At 46.1% G+C, this 18587-nt stretch overlaps 1 protein-coding gene across 2 annotated transcripts; it reads right to left on the bottom strand.

The window, feature by feature from the left end:
• Positions 1–3276: 3276 nt before the first annotated feature.
• LOC140207041 (uncharacterized) lies at positions 3277–11117 on the bottom strand. 2 transcript variants are annotated; one of them, XM_072275362.1, is made up of 3 exons: positions 10731–11117; positions 9887–10143; positions 3277–5193 (listed from the first exon to the last, which is right to left on the bottom strand). In XM_072275362.1, the coding sequence occupies exon 3, from the start codon at positions 4784–4786 to the stop codon at positions 3314–3316; it is 1473 nt and encodes a 490-aa protein (XP_072131463.1). In that variant the 5' UTR covers positions 4787–5193; positions 9887–10143; positions 10731–11117; the 3' UTR covers positions 3277–3313. The 2 variants fall into 2 exon arrangements, with proteins under 2 accessions (XP_072131463.1, XP_072131464.1); XM_072275363.1 differs by having other exon boundaries at positions 9887–10106.
• Positions 11118–18587: the final 7470 nt, after the last annotated feature.

The following is an 18587-nucleotide window of genomic DNA, read 5'->3' as shown; positions in this document are numbered from 1 at the left end:
GAATGTCATCATTGGATTTTCTTCCTTTGCTTCTGTGTTCTCAGCATAGTTAGATAACCAATTTAACCAATTTCCTCCGGGATCAATAAAGTATGACTATGACTATTTCCCATCTCGTTCCCTCCTCCAGGTGATTAAGCAGTGAACATGTTTACTGAGCATATAAACGTGTACCAGAGCATGTCTGCAGGGTTAGGAGATTGCTCTGGGAGTAATATGTGGGAACCCCGAGAATCTTCCAGTCTCCCATATGGCCATATCTGTGCCAGGTGCACCAAGGTGCAGCTTCTGAGAGACGGCGTTCGGGATCTGGAGCTGCGGCTTGATGACCTGCAGCTTATAATGGAACGTGAGCAGGAGTTAGATAGGAGCTACAAGGAGTTAGTCACTGAGGCTGCAGGAGTTAGATAAGTGGGTGACTGTCAGGGAAGTGATGGGAAGAGCTCAGATAGTAGAGAGCACCCCTGTGGCCATCCCCCTCAGTAATCATTATCTCGTTTTGGATGCTGTTGAGAGGGATGACCTGACAGAGGACGACAACGGTGATCCGGTCTCTGGCACTGAGTCTGGTTCCATGGAGCAGGAGGGAAAGAGGAAGATGATCTCTGTTTTAAGTCATCATGACCTGAATCCCGATTTTGGCTGTCATGGGTATCAGAATCATGCTGCACAGAACCGTCTGCGTTGGCAGACATTTAGCCATACTTCGAGTTACTGCGCAGAAAGGATAAATGTTAAAATCCATCTGTGGGTCGTCAGTGGTCGGCTTAGTTGTCAACTGCACTGCAGGAACAACTTTACCATCTGCCAGGACATTCCCTAACAGCAAAGTAACAACGTCCACCTGTAAACCGGAGCATAATCTGATCTTAACAGGTCCCGAAACCAACCCTGACTGTAAAGTTACCTTGTGCAATGGCACAGAAACCATGCTGCCCCCAATGCCTTTAATAAGATTTACCTCACCAATGTCAGACTCATCACCAAACTTTAGAACGCTGTCTAATATAAGTGACTGAGAAGCCCCAGTATCTCGAAGAATTTTCACTGGTACTGGGGTTGACCCTTCCTTTACTAATACAAACCCATCTGACATAAAATGATCAAATTCCTTCTTCACTCGGTCAGACCTCTCAGTCCTTAACTGAGCTTCAACAAAATGTGGGTTTGTAGGTGCTTCAACAGACTGATCACAGGCATCTGGGACTGCCTCCTTTTCCTTTTTCTTCTTCAGGATGGAACAATTAGCCATCATATGACCAGCTTTCTTACAATAGTAACAAGTAAGACCAGAATATTTCTCCTTCAACTTCTTCCCTTCATCCTTACTTTTGTTATTAGTCCCAGCATTAATTTCTGGTTTACCCTGGTTATCCCTGCTACTCTTTTGGTAGCTTTTATTCAGGGTAAATTTAACCGTATGAGTTAAAGCAAACTGATCTGCTAATCTAGCAGACTCCTGCAAAGTGGCAGCATCCTTTTCATCTAAATATGTCTTTAAGTCATTATGGACGCATCTTTTGAATTCTTCAATTAAAACTAACTCTTTCAAGCTGTTAAAGTCATCATTTACATTTTATATGTGCGCCAGCGGTCAAAACACACAAACTTCTCATAAGCAAATTCCATACAAGTTTGGTTCAGAGATTTCCTCAAATTTCTAAACTTTTGCCTGTATGCTTCTGGGACCAACTCATAAGCTTTGAGCACAGCCTGTTTCACAATGTCATAATCAGCTGTTTCATCAACTGTCAAAGCAGAATAGGCTTGCTGAGCCTTCCCCTTAATTACACTTTGTAAGAGAATAGGCCAACCCTCTTTTGGCCACTTTAAACTCTGAGCAAAATGCTGAAAGTATTTATCAACCTCTGCCTCATCAAATGGAGGTACCAATTTAACTTCCCGACTGGCCTCAAACTTATCACCAGAGTCTAATGCTAGACCACTTTGCTGCAATCTCTCTATCTTTCCAGCTCAAACAGCCTCTGTCTTTCTGCTTCCTCCTTCTGTTTTTCTGCCTCTCTAGCTTCAAACTGCCTCTGCCTTTCTGCAGCCTCCATCTTTATTTTTTCTAACTTGTACGGGAGCTCAAGTTCACTCAGTTTACTTTCAGGAAACACCTCCAACTCCTCCACTTTAAACACACCCTCGGATACACAATGCTCAGTTATTATCCTCTGCATCTGTGACCTCCTCATTGTCAATTTCACCTTTCCAAGTTTTAACCTTTTAGCAGTACTCAACAACTCAATCCTGGCGTCCTCTAATGCCTCAAAGGTTGGCGCTTGCAGAAATCTATCAGCATTCATTGCTGCTGATTTCCCACACACAAATAAATCAAAAGGGATTTTCCCAATGAAATTGACAATTAATCAATCAATACGCCCCCGAATTTGTTCATATCCTGGACGCAGGCCCCAATTTTGTTACAAACCATAACGCTTTAGAAATGAACTAGCAGCAGTAGACTACACCTGAAGTCTGGCTTTGATGCTAAAACCACTATCTTTATTAGTATCGACTCATAATATAGTAACTTAAGCAAGATAAACAAAAGTTAACAGTGTTATGTGTATATATGTGTGGGTAAATATAACTCCCAAACTATTGAGCTCGGGGGAAACAAGGCTTAGAGTCTTGAGATGGTAAAATATGAAAGTTCAGTTCAGCCATGGAATAGGTGATGAGAGATATTTGTAATCCAGGGTGAATTTCCAGAGAAGGCAATTATGTCGAATTCCACAGGTCCCATGGTGGTAAAGCAAGAGAACAGTCACTGCAGATTTTATCTGTCATCATTCCAAATCCACATACGAATTATCACTGAAAGTGACTTGTCACAAGGGGTATCGTCTTCAAGTGAATTACCACACCACACCCAGGCAAGGGTTAACACATAAGTGGTCTTCACAGGCTACCTCAAATCAGATCCACTCCTATGGATCAAACGAGGTGACATCCATACATTTGATGTTCGCTGAATCGATAATTAACCCACCCTTGTGGGCATAGGAAAGTTCTGAAGAGTGACCCTTGGCCACTAGTTCCCTGGTTTCGATCCTTCCATTTTTTCCTCCTTCGTCTCTGTCTGACTCTGAGTGTCTGTGTCCTCGGTTTAAACTAAACAAGCTGCGAGCGATGTAAAGAAGCTGCAAGTCAGACTGATTCACCTTCTTAATCTCTCTCTCTCTCTCTCTCTCTCTCTCTCTCTCTCTCTCTCTCTCTCTCTCTCTCTCTCTCTCTCTCTCTCTCTCTCTCTCTCTCTCTCTCTCTCTCTTAAAATGACAGTCCACAGCAAACGAAACCTAGGGATTCATAACAACGGCCACTCCTCATTGTGAACTGAGAGGTGTGCCAGTAGATGGGATGACTGAGTGAATCCTTTCCCACATTCTGAGCAGGTGAACGGTTTCTCCCCAGTGTGAACTCGCTGATGACTCTGTAGGTTGGATGCTCGAGTGAATCCTTTCCCACATTCTGAGCAGGTGAATGGTTTCTCCCCAGTGTGAACTCGCTGGTGTCTCTGTAGGCTGGATAAGTGAGTGAATCTATTCTCACAGACTGAACAGGAGAACGGCCTCTCCCCTGTGTGAACTCGCTGGTGACTCTGTAGGTTGGATGACTGAGTGAATCCCTTCCCACATTCTGAGCAGGTGAACAGCTTCTCCCCAGTGTGAACTTGCTGGTGTCTCTGTAGGGTGTAAGAGTAAGTGAATCTCTTCCCACATTCTGAGCAGATGAATGGCCTCTCCCCAGTGTGAACTCGCTGATGACTCTGTAGGTGGGATGACTGAGTGAATCTCTTCTCACAGACTGAGCAGGTGAACGGCTTCTCCCCAGTGTGAACTGACTGGTGTGCCAGTAGTTGTGATGACCGAGTGAATCTCTTCCCACATTCTGAGCAGATGAATGGCCACTCCCCAGTGTGAACTGACCGGTGTGCCAATAGTTGGGATGACTGAGTAAATCCTTTCCCACATTTTGAGCAGATGAATGGCCACTCCCCACTGTGAACTGACTGGTGTGCCAATAATTCAGATGACTTAGTGTATCCCTTCCCACATTCTGAGCAGGTGAACAGCTTCTCCCCAGTGTGAACTCGCTGGTGTCTCTGTAGGTGGGATGACTGAGTGAATCCCTTCCCACATTCTGAGCAGGTGAATGGCCTCTCTCCAGTGTGAACTCGCTGATGACTCTGTAGGGTGGATGAGTGAGTGAATCTCTTCCAACAGACTGAGCAGGTGAATGGCTTCTCCCCAGTGTGAACTCGCTGGTGTCTCTGTAGGTTGGATGACTGAGTGAATCCCTTCCCACATTCTAAGCAGGTAAATGGCTTCTCCCCAGTGTGAACTCGCTGATGATTCTGTAGGGTGGATGACAGTGTGAATCTCTTCCCACATTCTGAGCAGGTGAACGGCCTCTCTCCAGTGTGAACTCGCTGATGACTCTGTAGGTGGGATGAATGACTGAATCCCTTTCTACAGACTGAACAGGTGAACGGCTTCTCCCCAGTGTGAACTCGCTGGTGACCCTGTAGGGTGGATGAATCAGTGAATCTTTTCCCACAGACTGAGCAGGTGAATAGCTTCTCCCCGGTGTGAAGTCGATGGTGTCTCTGTAGGGTGGAAGAGTGAGTGAATCTCTTCTCACAGAATGAGCAGGTGAACGGCCTCTCTCCAGTGTGAACTTGCTGATGCACCTTCAGTTTAGATGAGCAAGTGAATCCCTTGCCACAGTCTGAGCAGCTGAACGGCAGCTCCCCGGTGTGAACTCGCTCGTGAGCCATTAGGTCAGATGACTGAGTGAATCCTTCCCCACGAATTCACCAGATGACCAGCCTTTGCCCGGTGTGTACTGACTGGTGTGTCCACAGGTGGGAAGATCGACTGAATCCTTTCTCACACCCAGAACAGATGAATGGCCTTGCCCAGTGTGAACTTGCTGATATACCTTCAATTGAGATGACTGAGTGAATCCATTCCCACTGTCTGAGCAGATGAATGGCCTCTCCCCTGTGTAAGATGACGGGTGTGCCATTCGATCAGATGACCAAGTGAATCCCTCCGCACAGTCTGAGCAGGAAGGATGGTCGATTGAATCCCTTGTTCCACTTCTTAAATATCTAGATAGAGACAGCAAAACTGGCGTGCCATGCTTGAGATTCCTGGAGACAAATTCCTTCTCATTTTTAACCTGTAAAAAGATTTACAAAATCCATCAGTGTGGCAGGACAACATTTCAGATGAGATCATTTGATTTGCCAAGGTGTGATCTGACATCACACTGTTAAAGTGAGGTTCAACCCAAGCTGGAGAGAGAAATCATATTCTATCTGGGCACAGTGCTGGTATCTGTAATGACCATCAAATTCTCTGATGCTCTTCCTGTTTCTATAAGAATGGGGTATTTCTGCCATCTCCAATCTGTGACCTGGCTCAGTTTGACTCTCTCCATTGGTATTATTCCTTGTTCCCACTGAGCTGCATGGGTTCCTGGCCCCACAGTAACTGAAACACGCTCACGCAAATAGTCTTCCTTGATGTGCAGCTGGGATATTCTTTTATGTATTATTAACTTAAAGTATCACAGTTTTAATGCCATGTAAGAAATTACTGCTGAGATGAATGTTTGGTTCGCCCACATAATTGAAACAAATAATATGGATTGGCCTTACTATGATTGAAATTGAATGCGACGAGCTTTGACATATTACTGGAACCCTGGGATCAGTGAACAACCGACAGCTTCCCCAGTTACCGACCCCCCAACTGGTGGTTACTTAATCAGGACTCCACTTCATTTGAAACCCCAATGCCAGCGGTCCACCCGCCGTGACTCTGTGCTATGACCCTATGACGTACTCAACTGAGGAAAGCCAATATTATGCACCCCTCGAGGGACAGAAGTTCCCAGTCATGGTGATTGGAGAGGTTAAAGGAAGAGAGGGCAATGCATTACTGACCGAAGTTCTGGATTTCCTTTGGCAACAGACAGGACTGGTGTTTCCCCAGACCACCGTTAGGGTTTGCCCTGGGTTCAAGCCAAAGAACCTGGGTTCCTTGCCTACACCTCAACGAAACAAGCCTCCAGCACCGAGGGAGACTGGCAAGACTTGGCCATGGGCCAATTCCGATACTAGAAGGAGTCTGAGGTGAAGATGGGACATCTGGTAAGACATTCTTTTAATATTGACCGAACTCAAGACATTGTACCCCATCTCTGGGCAACTTCAGGCCATGAATTCGACTACACCAACTGCCCCCCTGTCTGGATCACCATGAAAGAAGGACAGACTCTCCCATCCATTCCGCAATACCCCCTGAAGCCCCAGGCAACGTTTTATGAGGATGGAAGATCTTTTGTGAATCCAGCAGGAAAATGATATTCTGACTATGCGATAGTGATGGACACTGAAATAGTTGAGCAGGCCTCTTTTGAAGCAGCTGTCTCCGCCCAGAAGGCTGAGCTGTTTGCTCTGACTCGTGCCTGTATCCTAGCAACAGATAAAAGTGCGAACGTTTACAGAGACTCCTGTTACGCATTTGGAGTTGTACATGACTACGGGGCTCTCTGGGAACATGGGGATTCCAGACTTCCTCTGGCCACCCCATTAGTAATGCCACCTTTGTAAACAATTTTACTCACAGTTCTACAGCTACCTTGAGTTTTGGCTATTGTTAAATGTGCGGCCCAGATACGCATGTCCGACCAGGTCACTAAAGGCAATGCTTTAGTGGGAGAGACAGTGAAAAGTGCGGCACAATCCTCGGTAGTTGTGGTGCCCTCGGGTTCCCGTCAAGCAACGTTTCGTGACTTAAGCAGAACGAGTTTGCCAGACATGCTGGAGGTACGTACTTTTCAGGGGGACGCCTCTGAGGAGGAGCACAAATTGTGTTCTCAGATGGGTGCCAGAAAGACCCTGACCTAGGTTCTTGGATCACCCCAGTGGGGCAGATTTAATTTCCTGCAGAGTTTTTATCAATATCAGTCAATTAAATACATAATTGTACACACCTGGGAAAGGAGGGAATGGTTGGTAACCTGTACCCTGCACACTGGGTACTACTCCCTTGACAGGTGAACCTTATTCATGTCTACAAGCTGATTTTATTGAATTGCCTGCAGTACATTGCTATAGATATTGCTTAGTTATTATAGATGTGTTTAGTAGATGGATTGAAGCTATTCCAACTACCAATAATACTGTTGTTAAGGTATTATTACGGGAAATAATTCCCAGGTACGGCCTGCCAGAGATGCTGAGCTCTGACAATGGCCCACACTTTGTGGTGAAAGAAAACGAACAGGTATGTAACGAACTAGCTATGAAGCAACAATTCCATTGTGTACACCACCCACGGGCCGCTGGCATAGTGGAGAGAGCCAATGGCACTCTGCAGAGTAAATTGGCTGAACTAACAGTGGAGACTGGACTCACTTGGTTGAAGGTCCTACCGTTACCCCTATTCCACATGAGGGTTACCCCACAGGGGAAAACAGTGTTGTCACCAGCTGAAATCTTTTATGGAGGGCCCATGAGGACACCCTGGGGACCAAGACCTTGTGTACCATTGTTCCCAGAAAGTCTACCAGCAAAATTGGATATGCATACCCTGGAGGAAGAGATGGGGAAATATATATGCCAACTAACCAAAGTTTTCCAAGCATAACATTCACAGGTACAACAGGCTTACAAGGAAGAGAACCACTCTGCAGAGAGGAGTGACTATTCCACCATAGAACCTGGTAATTTTGTCCTGATCAAGAACTAGGATCGAGGGAAACTCGGACCTCGGTGGAGAGGACCATATCAGGTGTTACTGACCACTCCCACGGCTGTGAAACTGAAGGGGCAATCTCGGTGGATGCATCGAACAGACTGCAAACATGTTACTGAAGGAACTGAGTAGAAGGACTCTCTCGGACTAAAGGAAAATGTTTTGGTTGATAGTGGTGAGACTGAGGAACTCCCAGCCTGGGCTTTCTCAAATATCACCCGGGGAAGTGAGGTGAGGGACTGTGTCCAGTCAGAGATGACTGTGGTTGCCAGTGTTTTGAGGGATGGTATCTCAGGCTCCAACCAAACGGAACTTCCTGTACTGGGAATCATGCATCCTGGCCATACTTGCAGGTGCCCAGCAGTGGAGAGGAATAACTGAGACTGAGCAATTTTGGATGATCACTTTTCCCTCCTATGGAGTAGCCAGGAATTCATGAGAGATAATCAATTTGGCTACAGCACTTGAGGAGCTGGCCACAATACTGAAGGGGCCCTGACAGAAACACAGGCCCAAGTAACAGAAATATCCACTGAAATGATTGCAATCCGTCAAACAGTCCTACAGAATTGTATGGCTTTAGATTTTATCCCAGCTGAGAAAAGGGGGAACCTGTGCTGTTATTGACACAGAATGCTGCACCTATATCCCTGATGACTCTAACATTATATCCCTCTCCAAGCACACTGCCAAGGAGATTGACAGCATCAAGGAAGTAGGGCAGGATTTACACGGGTTCACCGAAGGGTCGAAATGGTGGTCTTCGAAGGCCTGTTCGGTAATACGTGGGGCATGATATTGTATTATGGCCTAATAGTTGTACATATCATTGTTATAATTACTGATGTCTGCTGTTTTTACTCACTGATAAGTCAATGCTGTACTCGTTTGCTTTCTCTGTAAAAGATTACTGCTTCGTTGATCATGTAAAGTGGGAATGATAAAGTATGTAAAAGGGTTAACACTTTGTTAAACAATAGCAGCCTGTTTTTCTGAAAGAAACTGCTGGTGATGAACAGATGTGCTGAGCCATGCTGAGCCATATTTCTTCTTCAGGGTAGCTAGCTGGGGTTTCAGGATGCTTATCTCCCTGTGCACTCATGCATAGAGATAGGACAGCTTCAGTCTGTTCCGTGTGTGTAAGCCATTATGACTATTTTGTAATTTGTCTTTAGGGGCTGTCATGTAGTAAATAACTTTGGCTCCAGCCTGTCTTGTGTGTGGGGTATCTGGACGGATATACCTGTGGTGTAAGGGGAATTGTTAGTCAGTTAGTGGATTGGGTAGGACAGTCATAGACTGTTCCTGTTTGAGCGAATAACGGAGTAAGCCCCAGGTGCTTGGAAAAACGAGTCTGTACTTATACGGTCTCTGAGTGACTTTATCCGGATTCGACTTCCACAGAATGGGAGCGGTTTTAAAGGGCTGGGCTGCTGGAAGCACGTTACCAGACCTGGAGTGATTGCAACTGGGTCTGACAGAGGCATAGAATTACTGCAATGTTCGGCTTTGACTCGGCGACAGGTAATTTACATGTGTTATGGTCCGTTCGCATTAAATGGATTTACGTTAACTGTCGTCAGAGCTTTTCTTGTGAACATACCACGCAGAAATTGGCCATCAGCCCATCGAACTTTCTGACCCAGACAGTGAAATCATGGTTTTCGTTTTGCAAGACCACCTGCCGCTTTCTGTAACTGTCTCCCCACCCCCGACTGTTTTCTATGTATCGAGCCCTTAAGCAAAATCAAAGTCTTTGCTTCTACATGACGTTCAGGAGATCAGCTCGAAACACTCACAATAAGCACAGTCACAAAGAGGAAAGAACATGCACTTATCTGCAGAGACAAGTTTGGAAACCGAGCCCGTGTTGGCTAAACAGCTTTTCGCATGCTGGCTTTGAAATCATAACCCCTGGTTCGAGAACTGTTTTTAACCTTGACGTCAATTGTGGAAAATCTCACACATGCAGATGGAAAACTGCAGGATCACTTAACACCACCACCACCAGAGGAGGGTTACAATAGAGCTGATGATTCCCTGATCACATAACGTGCTGATTGGAAAAAGTGATCGGAAATAGATATCAGAAGCTGAATTAGTCTCACCTCAATTCACCAAGTATGTTCTGTTTCCGTGTCGATATATTTTCAAGTCGTTTTCTGCTAACTTCATTCCAACCAGTCCAGCGGCAGATATTTAGTAGCTGCCGGGGAGGGGCCGGTGTTGCTGTTCTGTGAGACTCACAGCGCGAATTTTCTGTGGGCAAGCGGCTGCCTGTCCACCGGGCGGATCCCAAACAAACCAGTTCGACACTCCAATTCAGCTCTGCACAAAGTAGGCTTAATGTGGTATTTAATTATTTCTGTTACAGAAAAGAAATAACAAACACCCGGCGATATAGAAAAGAAAGCTCCCCAGTGTCTGCAATCTGAATGAATTCTTGTTACGATTGCTACCAGTCTTTGTGAGATTCCAGCATTTAGTTTTACCCCAAACTTCCATCATTTGTAGTTTTAATATCGTATTTTGCGATTCAATTAAATAAATTGTTCTGTGGCATTCTCCACTGTCACGTCCCGAACAGTAAAACAGTAAAATCTCCCGGTCGCCCTGTTATTCTGGGAAGTTAGTTTTAATTGTGTGTGTGTGCGTCTGTGTGTGTGTGAGAGAGAGAGAGAAATCGGAGAAGAAACCCTGTCCTGCCCCGCGGGACATGTTTCATATTATTATCCGTGAGCAAGCTTCATCTGCACTGCCTCAGTAGAAACCGCCCTAGAAAATGTGTTTGACTGAAGGTAAAGATGTCGCTTCTTTTAACTCATTTGGTCTATAATTACTTCGTTGAACCTGTCAGAGCTGCCTTCTCCCCTTGTATTCCCTCCCAATCCATACAAAGCCGAGCCCCGCTGTAAACGCACACTGATTTGCGAAACCAGAAACAACATATACCTCTGATGTTGATATCAGACGGTGCTCAGTGCGATCCTGGATGACAAATGTGCCGACCAGGCGCCGGAATTCAGCCTGGGCTGCCGCTCCCGACCCTATTCGGTTATAGAGCGTCAGTCGCTCATTACAGACAGACAGGTCCGGATGAGCCGGGGTTAATGAGCCAGTCTGCAGTTCTGGTCCCACACCTCCTCACCGGTCTGGTTCATGTCGGCCAGTGGGAGAAGAGAGGAGTAAGACAAATGCAGCAAACACAAACAGAATTGCAGAGGCTGTGTGAACGTTCCCTCACGGTCGCAAGTAGTTTCTGTCTGGATTTCCGTGTCGATCGCTCTTTTCCTCCTTATTCCTCTGGGGCAACCAGCGGGGTAGAGATTCTCCGTTTTATTCAGCCAGTCCCAGGCTGTGAATTTGATTCCACCGGGTTGAGGCTCCACCCCGTGTGTGAACGGAGATCTCCGGCGCTGGGCGAGTTTCAGCTCGAACACTCCACACCGGTCACTGCTATTTCGGGGAACCATTCTTTAAGACGTGACGGAGCGGGGAGGATTAATGTAGGAGGGGTTGCGTTACCAGTCCGAGAAAATGTCATGGCAGTGCTCCGTCAGGACTGACTGTAGAACTCGACTGGAGAGGCGATAAGTGTGGAACTGAGAAGTAATAAATATATGGCCACGTTAATGGGACTATATTGAAGAGCGTCCAACAGTCCTAGAGATATAAAGGAATATCTAGCGATAAAGATCGTAGACTGTTGCAAGAACGTTAAGGTTGTTATAGTAGGTGATTTTAGCTTTCCACATAATATACGGGGAACCCCATACTATAAAAGAACAATGCGGGTTAGAGTTTGTTAAGCGTGTCGAAGAACGTTTTCTGCATCAGTATGTAGAAGTCCCAAAGAACGAGCGTGCGATACTGAATCTGCTGTTAAGGAAAGAGGCAGGGTAGGCGACAGATATTAGTGCATGGGAGCACTTAGCATCCAGTGACCACGATGACCATAATTTCAAAGTAATATGCAAAAAGTTAGGTGTGACCCGTGGCCAAAGATTCTAAATTAGCGGAAGCGCTCTTCTGCTGGTACCGGAAAGTCTCTGGCGGGTGTGAATTGGGACAGGCGGCTTTCTGGCAAAAATGCACTTGGAAGATGTGAGGCCTTCAAAAACAAAAGTTTTAGACTACGAAGTCTGCAAGTGCAGATCAGAATAAAAGGTAAGGATAAAGAGTATAGGAACGTTGATTTGCAAGAGATATTGAGGCGCCGGTTGAAAGAAGAAAGGAGGTGTTTAGCAGCGGACGGCAAATAGGATGAAATAAGGTCTTTATGGAGTCTAACAAGTACAAGAATCGCTCAAGAAAGAAATCAGGGAGGCTAAAGGAAGGCATGACGTTCCTCTAGTAGACAAGGTGAAGGAGAGTCATTGACGATTTCACAGACATGTTCAGAGCAAAAGGACTGCAAGCATAAAACTAGTCCTCTGGAAGAGCAGAATGATCATCCATCTATGGAGCCAAAACAGATGGCGAAGACCTTAAACGAATTCATTGCATCTGCATTTCATCGGGACACGGATACAGAGTCTATAGAACTGAAGCAAAACGGCATCAATTTCAAGAACCATGTACAGATTACAGGGAAGTAGGTGTTTGCGACCCTCAGGCAAATCAGAGTGGATAATCCCCAGGGTCAACAAAATGTTTCTTCCGACCCTGCGGAAGACAAGTGCAGAAATTGACGGGGCTTTAGCAAAGATATTGCAGGTAGGTGAGGTACCATGGGACTGGAGAGTAATCAATATTGTCCGCTGTTTAAAAAAAAAGGCTGTAAACACAAACCAAAAAATTACAGGCCGGTGAGTCTGACATCAGTGTTGGGAAAGTTACTGAAAGTTATTCTGAGCGACTGGACATATACGTCTTTGGATAAACTTGGACTGACCAGTTCTGATGAAGTGCCTCGGCACGAAACGTCGACTGTACTCTTTTGCACCGATGCTGCCCGATCTTCTGATTTTCTCCAGCGTTTTTTGTGTGTTATTTGGATTTCCAGTATCTGTAGATTGACCCTAGTTAAGGACAGTCAGTATGGCTTTGTTAGCAGTAGGTCCTTTCTAACCAATCTTATAGAATTTTTCGAGGAGGTTACCAGCAAAGTGGACGAAGGCAAGGCTGTGGATATTGTCTACATGGACCTTAGTAAAGGAATTGACAAGGTCCCGCATGGGAGGCTGGTCAAGACGGTTTCTTGGCATTCAGGATTCGGCTTGTAAGAAGCGATAGTGGAGTGTTGACTCTCTGTCTGGAAGCCTGTGACGTGGGGTGCCGCAGGGTCGGTGCTTGGTCATTTGTTGATTGTCATCTATATCAATGATCTAGAGGATAATGTGGTTAACTGATCAGCAGATTTGCGGATAGCACCAAGTTTGCGGGTGTAGTGGACAGCGAGGACGACTATCATGACTTGCAGAAGGATCTGCAACAGCTGTAAGGATGGGCTGAAAATTGCCAATCGAATTTAATGCAGACAAGTGCAAGGTTTTGCGCTTCTGTCGGACAATCCAGGATAGTTCTTACACAGTCAACGGTAGGGCAACTCAGGATTGTGAATAAACAAAGGGATCTAGGACCACAGGTCCATAATCCATTGTAAGTTGTGCCACAGGTGCATAGGGTCGTAAAGAAAGCTTTTGCCACGTTGGCATTCATAATTCGTTGTATTGAGTACAGGAGATGGGATGTTATGTTGAAGTCGTATAATGCGGTGTTGAAGCCTAATTTGGAGAATTGTGCGCAGTTTTGGTCACCTACCTACAGGAAAGGTGTAAACAAGGTTGACGGAGTACAGGGAAAAGTACAAGGATGTTGCCGGGTCTGGGGGACCTGGGTTAGAGAGAAAGATTGAGTAGGGTAAGACTGTATTCTTTAGAACGTGGACGTTTGAGATGGGATTCATAGAGGTATTCAAAATTACGAAGGGCATAGATGCGGGTAAATGCAAGTAGGCTTTTTTTATTGAGGTTGGGTAGGGCTACAATCAGAGGTCATGGGTTTAGGGTGAAATATGAGAAGTTTATGGGCAACGTGAGAGGAAACTTCTTCACTCAGAAGGTCGTGACAGTATGGAATGAGCTGCCAACGTAAGTATTTCAGGCAAGCTCGATTTCAACGTTTAGTCGAAGTTTGGGTAGGTGCGTGGATAGTAGGTATGGAGGGTTGCGATGGGAGTCGGCAGTTTATAACTGGCTTTGGTATTGATGAGCTGAAGGGCCTGTTTCTGAGCTGTAGTTTCACATGACGCTATGTTCCGGGACACGTAATTTCATTCTGAAAACAAACCAAACCCGTTCGCCCATGTACGATTCAGGAATGCTTATGAATATTCATTTATTAACACTAGCAGCATTTGATTATTGCAATTTCAACCGGGCAATTCTTGCCACAAGAAACACCTTCGCACTTAGTTGACCAGCGGGTTGTTGATTCACACTTCGCCAGAAAGATTTGAGAAATGTATCTTTCTTAAACGACGGCCATTCTAAATGGCCACAAATTGTACCCAGGTAGGGAGTGATAGGTTGCTTGGAAATGGGCGCTACTGAAGGAGTAACGCACAGACGTGAGATGGACGACGTCACTGTTATTAGAATGGCCGTCGGGGAGGGAGAGACGCAGAAACTAGTAATTTTTACGTCGGTTAACTTGGCTGTCAAGGAGGGAGCGCGGAGAGAGTGAATGGAGGAAACATAGACTGCGGTGAATGCAGAGAGAAATGAAGGAGGGGAGAGAGAGAGGGGGGGAGAGAGAGAGGGGGAGAGGGATTTGGAAAGGAAGAGGGGAAACAGAGATGGATAGTGAGATTGGAGAGTGGAAGAGAGAGAGGGAGGGGCGAGAGTGAGTGGATGAGACAGAGACTGCTGTGAATGGAGAGATTGAAGGAGGCCGAAAGGGAGGAGAGAGAGATTGGGGATGGGAAGCGGTAGGGTGGAGGGAAGGAGGAGAAAGATAGGTTTGGGACCCTGTATACTTGTGCCGCCACTTTAAATGAATTATGGACCTGCATTCCTACTGAAGCACAGCACCTCGCACTTGTTTATACTAAAATCCATCCACCATTTTTGCAGCTGGTCCAGATCCCGCTGGACTCCAATCGTCTTCCTCGTTGTCCACTGTGCCCCAAATCTTGGTGTCATCCGCAAATGTGCGGATCCAGTTAACCACATTACCATCTTGATCAATGATATAGATGTCAAACAACAACCCACCCAGCATCGATCCTTTTGGCACTCCACTAGTTACAGGCCTCCAGTCAGGGAGGCAATCATTCTCTCGCTTCTCCCTTCAAACTAATGCTTAATACAATTTGCTCCCTCTCATTGAATGCCAAGCAACTGAACTTCCTTGACCAGCATCCCATTCAGGACCTTGTCAAGTATTTTCCTAAAGTCTCTACACACAACATCCATTTCCTTGTCTTCATCAACGTTCCTAGTAAATTCCTTTGAAACTCTATCATATTCATTAGACACAAGCTGCAGGGCACAAAAATGTGCTGACTGTCCCTAATCAGTCCTTGTCCATACAAATACACAAAGACCCGATCCCTTAGTATACCGTCCAATATCATTCCCTCGACTGATGTCAAGATCACATCAGCAGAGACCCTTTCTTAAACAGCGGAACAACATTTCATCTTACCCGTCGACACGATGGGGCAAGTGACCCAATTCTGATCTTTTATCTTCTGGTCGTGTAGATTCACTCAGAGGGGGAAATTAGATCACCCATGATGAAATGGCGGAGCCGATTCGCGGGGCCAATTTCCCCAATTCTGTTCCTACATCTTCTGGTCTTACTCGCTATCGTCCAATTTTCCGGTGCCTCGCCCGTCGCTAAGGATGATTTAAGTATCTCTGCTGGAGCCCGAGCAATGCCTGCACTTGCCATCTAGGTGTTCCGAAGGAACACGTCGGCAGACCCTGGGAGTCTCTCCACCGAGTTTACCTCAAGGCAGTAAAATGTTCGCCTCTGTAAAAAATTATATGGTCCATGATCTGCTTTGCCCCACTTCTATATATTCTGTCTAGCTTCTGCGTCCGTCTTCCTAATAAATACAGATGCAGAACAAATCCTGCAAGATCTCTCCCATCTCTATTGGCTACACGCATTGATTACTATTCTGTTCTTCCAGAGGATCAATTTTGTCCCTTGCAATTGTTTTGCTCTTTGCATTTCTGTAGAATCCCCTTCGGAATCTAGTTCACATTGTCTCCTTGGCCAACCTCATGTCTTCTTTAACCTTCCTGATTTTTCTTCAGTATTCTCTTGCATCTACTTTACCCCAGAAGTAGCTCAGTTGCCCCTACCTGCCTGCACCTGCTAAGCAACTCCATATTTTTCTTGACTAGGGCCTCAATATCTCCTGAAAACCAAAACTCTGTAAACCTGTTATATTTACTTTTATTCTGAAACGCACATACAAGCTTGGTACACTCAACATTTCACTTTTGTAGGTTTCCCATTCACCCAGTGAACCTTTGCCTGATGACAGCCTGTCTCAATACACAATTCTCAAATCCTTTCACTTACCAACAAAATTGTCCTTTCTCCCGTTTAGAATCTCAATCCTCAGGTCTGACCGTTCCTTATCTATATTTACTTCGAAACTAATGGCATTGTGATCGCTGGATGTAAAGAATTCGCCAGCACAATCATCTGTCGCCAGCCGTGTCTCAGTATCTAATCGGGAATCAAATCTCGCACACTCTCCCGTTGGGACTTCCATGTACTAATTAAGGAAACTTTTCTGATCACATTTAACGAATTCTCTCAATCTAGGCCTTTTGAGTATGGGAGACCCAGTCAATGTGTGCAAAGTTAAAATCACCTACTTTCGCAAGCTTCTGTTTCTTTAAACAATCTGGGATCTCTCTACAAATTTGTTCCACGAAATTCCTTAAACTGTTCGGTGGTCTGTAATATAGCGCCCGTAACGTGGTCCTACATTTTCTCTTACTCATTTTCCCCCATAGCGCCTCACTAGAGGAATTCTCCAGTCTGTCCTGACGGGCACTACCATGACATTTTCCCTGACTGGTAACGCCACCGCTCCTTCTTTAATCCGTTCAGCTCTGTGGCGTATAAAACTACGGGACCCCGGAATGTAGATCTGTCAGTCCTGTCCCTGTCGTAGCCAACTCTCACTAATGGCTGCAATATTACAAAACCATGTTTCGATCCAAGTTCTGAGCTCATATGCCTTTCCTTCAATAATTCTTGCATTGAAATATACTCAGCTCAGAACATTAGTCGCAACATGCTTTGCCTTTTGATTCCTGACTTTGCCTGAGGGCTTAACATCTGTTTGAGAAACCTTGATAAGTACGGGAATAGGAGGGGTATGGAGAGCAGGTCAATGAGAATCGGCAAATTAATAATTTGGCACCGAGACGGGGAGCAGTGCACAATAAATTCCCGGTGTGGAATACAGAGACTGAGAATCGTGTACGGTAAAACACCCCGTTGTCGTATACGGAGACGGCAACCAAACTCGGTAGAACTCCCAGTATGGAACTGTAGGTTTGTTCGGTGACTTGTGAACATACATGTTTAAGACCCTGCCAGTGGTGACTGAATAAATAATTACTCTAACAATTCTAACCAGACGCATCTCCATCTCTTCGCCTTTCTGCCTCAGACCTGTCTACTTGTTCTTCTCCCTCAGCAGTCCCTCCTCACAGTACCCCTTCCTCATCAGGCACTCTACTCCAACCCTCCCTTCTTACTCCCTCTCTCCCTCATTGTCTCTCCACTCCATCGCTCCTCCCTTATCATCTCCCCCTCAGTCATTCCTGCTTCCTCACTGCCTCTCTCCCTCACCTTTCCCTGTTCTCTATTCCTCAGTAACACCCCTAACTCGCCCAGTCTCTCCCTCTCTTTCACCCCTCCTTCCTCGCCTCCCATCGTCCTCAATTTCCTTTCGCACCGGCCGCACATGTTCACCGTTCCCTCCGGATTCGTTCATTCCCTTGCCTCAAATGCGTCTCCCTCAGCTCTCTCTCCTCACCTACTTGTTCAATTGCACTTTCTTCCTCGCTGCGCCTCTCTCTTATTCAGCCACCCACTCACCTGGCCCCCAAAACACACACCTCCTTCCTCTCCCTCGCCATCTCCCGAACTGTTTCCCTCTCCGTCTCTCTTCTATCCTTTACACTCTCCATACCTCACAGTCCCTCCCAGCTCACCCTCCCCTTTCTCCCTACTCCTCTCTCCTGTCCCCCTCTTCACCTCTCTCACCCTCTGTCCTGTCTCTTCTTATCTTTCCCACCCTCTCTTCTCTTCTCCCCTTCTACCCCGTCTAATCAACTTACCCTCCCATTCTCTCTCACATCCCACTCCCCCTGTCCCCGCCCCTATCACCCGCCATCTCACTCTCAATCTGTTACCCTGTCTTCCCCTCCCTATCTCTTTCTCTCCCTTCCCCTCAATCTTGCCCCTCTCTGCTCTTTATTACTGTCCACTCTCACACTCGCACCTCCTCTCTCTAACCTCCTCCATCTCCCACTTTTCCTCTCTATCTCTTTCCTTATGTCCTACCCTATCCCACTCGCTCTCCCACACTCTCTCCCTGCTGGCTTCCGTATCCCACACTGTCTTCCCCTCTCTCACACCCTCTTAATCCACCTCTCACCCCACGCACTCTTCCTCTTCGTTCTCGCTCTCTCTCTCTCTCTCTCTCTCTCTCTCTCTCTTTACCTCCCTCTCTCTCTACTCACGTTCCACACTCTGCACCTCATCCCATACATATATTAACAACATTTAAATGCAAAGTGACATTTGTAACTGGGATCGTTGTAG

The sequence above is a fragment of the Mobula birostris genome, chromosome 13, assembly GCF_030028105.1.
Source record: "Mobula birostris isolate sMobBir1 chromosome 13, sMobBir1.hap1, whole genome shotgun sequence".
In the NCBI taxonomy this organism is placed as follows: Eukaryota; Metazoa; Chordata; class Chondrichthyes; order Myliobatiformes; family Myliobatidae; genus Mobula; species Mobula birostris.
Note: the sequence above shows the minus strand (reverse complement) of the source record. Positions and strands in the feature narration are given on the sequence as shown.

Bases quoted from the DNA above. Each gene is read 5' to 3' on its own strand.
- LOC140207041 (XM_072275362.1), bottom strand. From the start codon at position 4,786: ATGGCTCACGAGCGAGTTCACACCGGGGAGCTGCCGTTCAGCTGCTCA.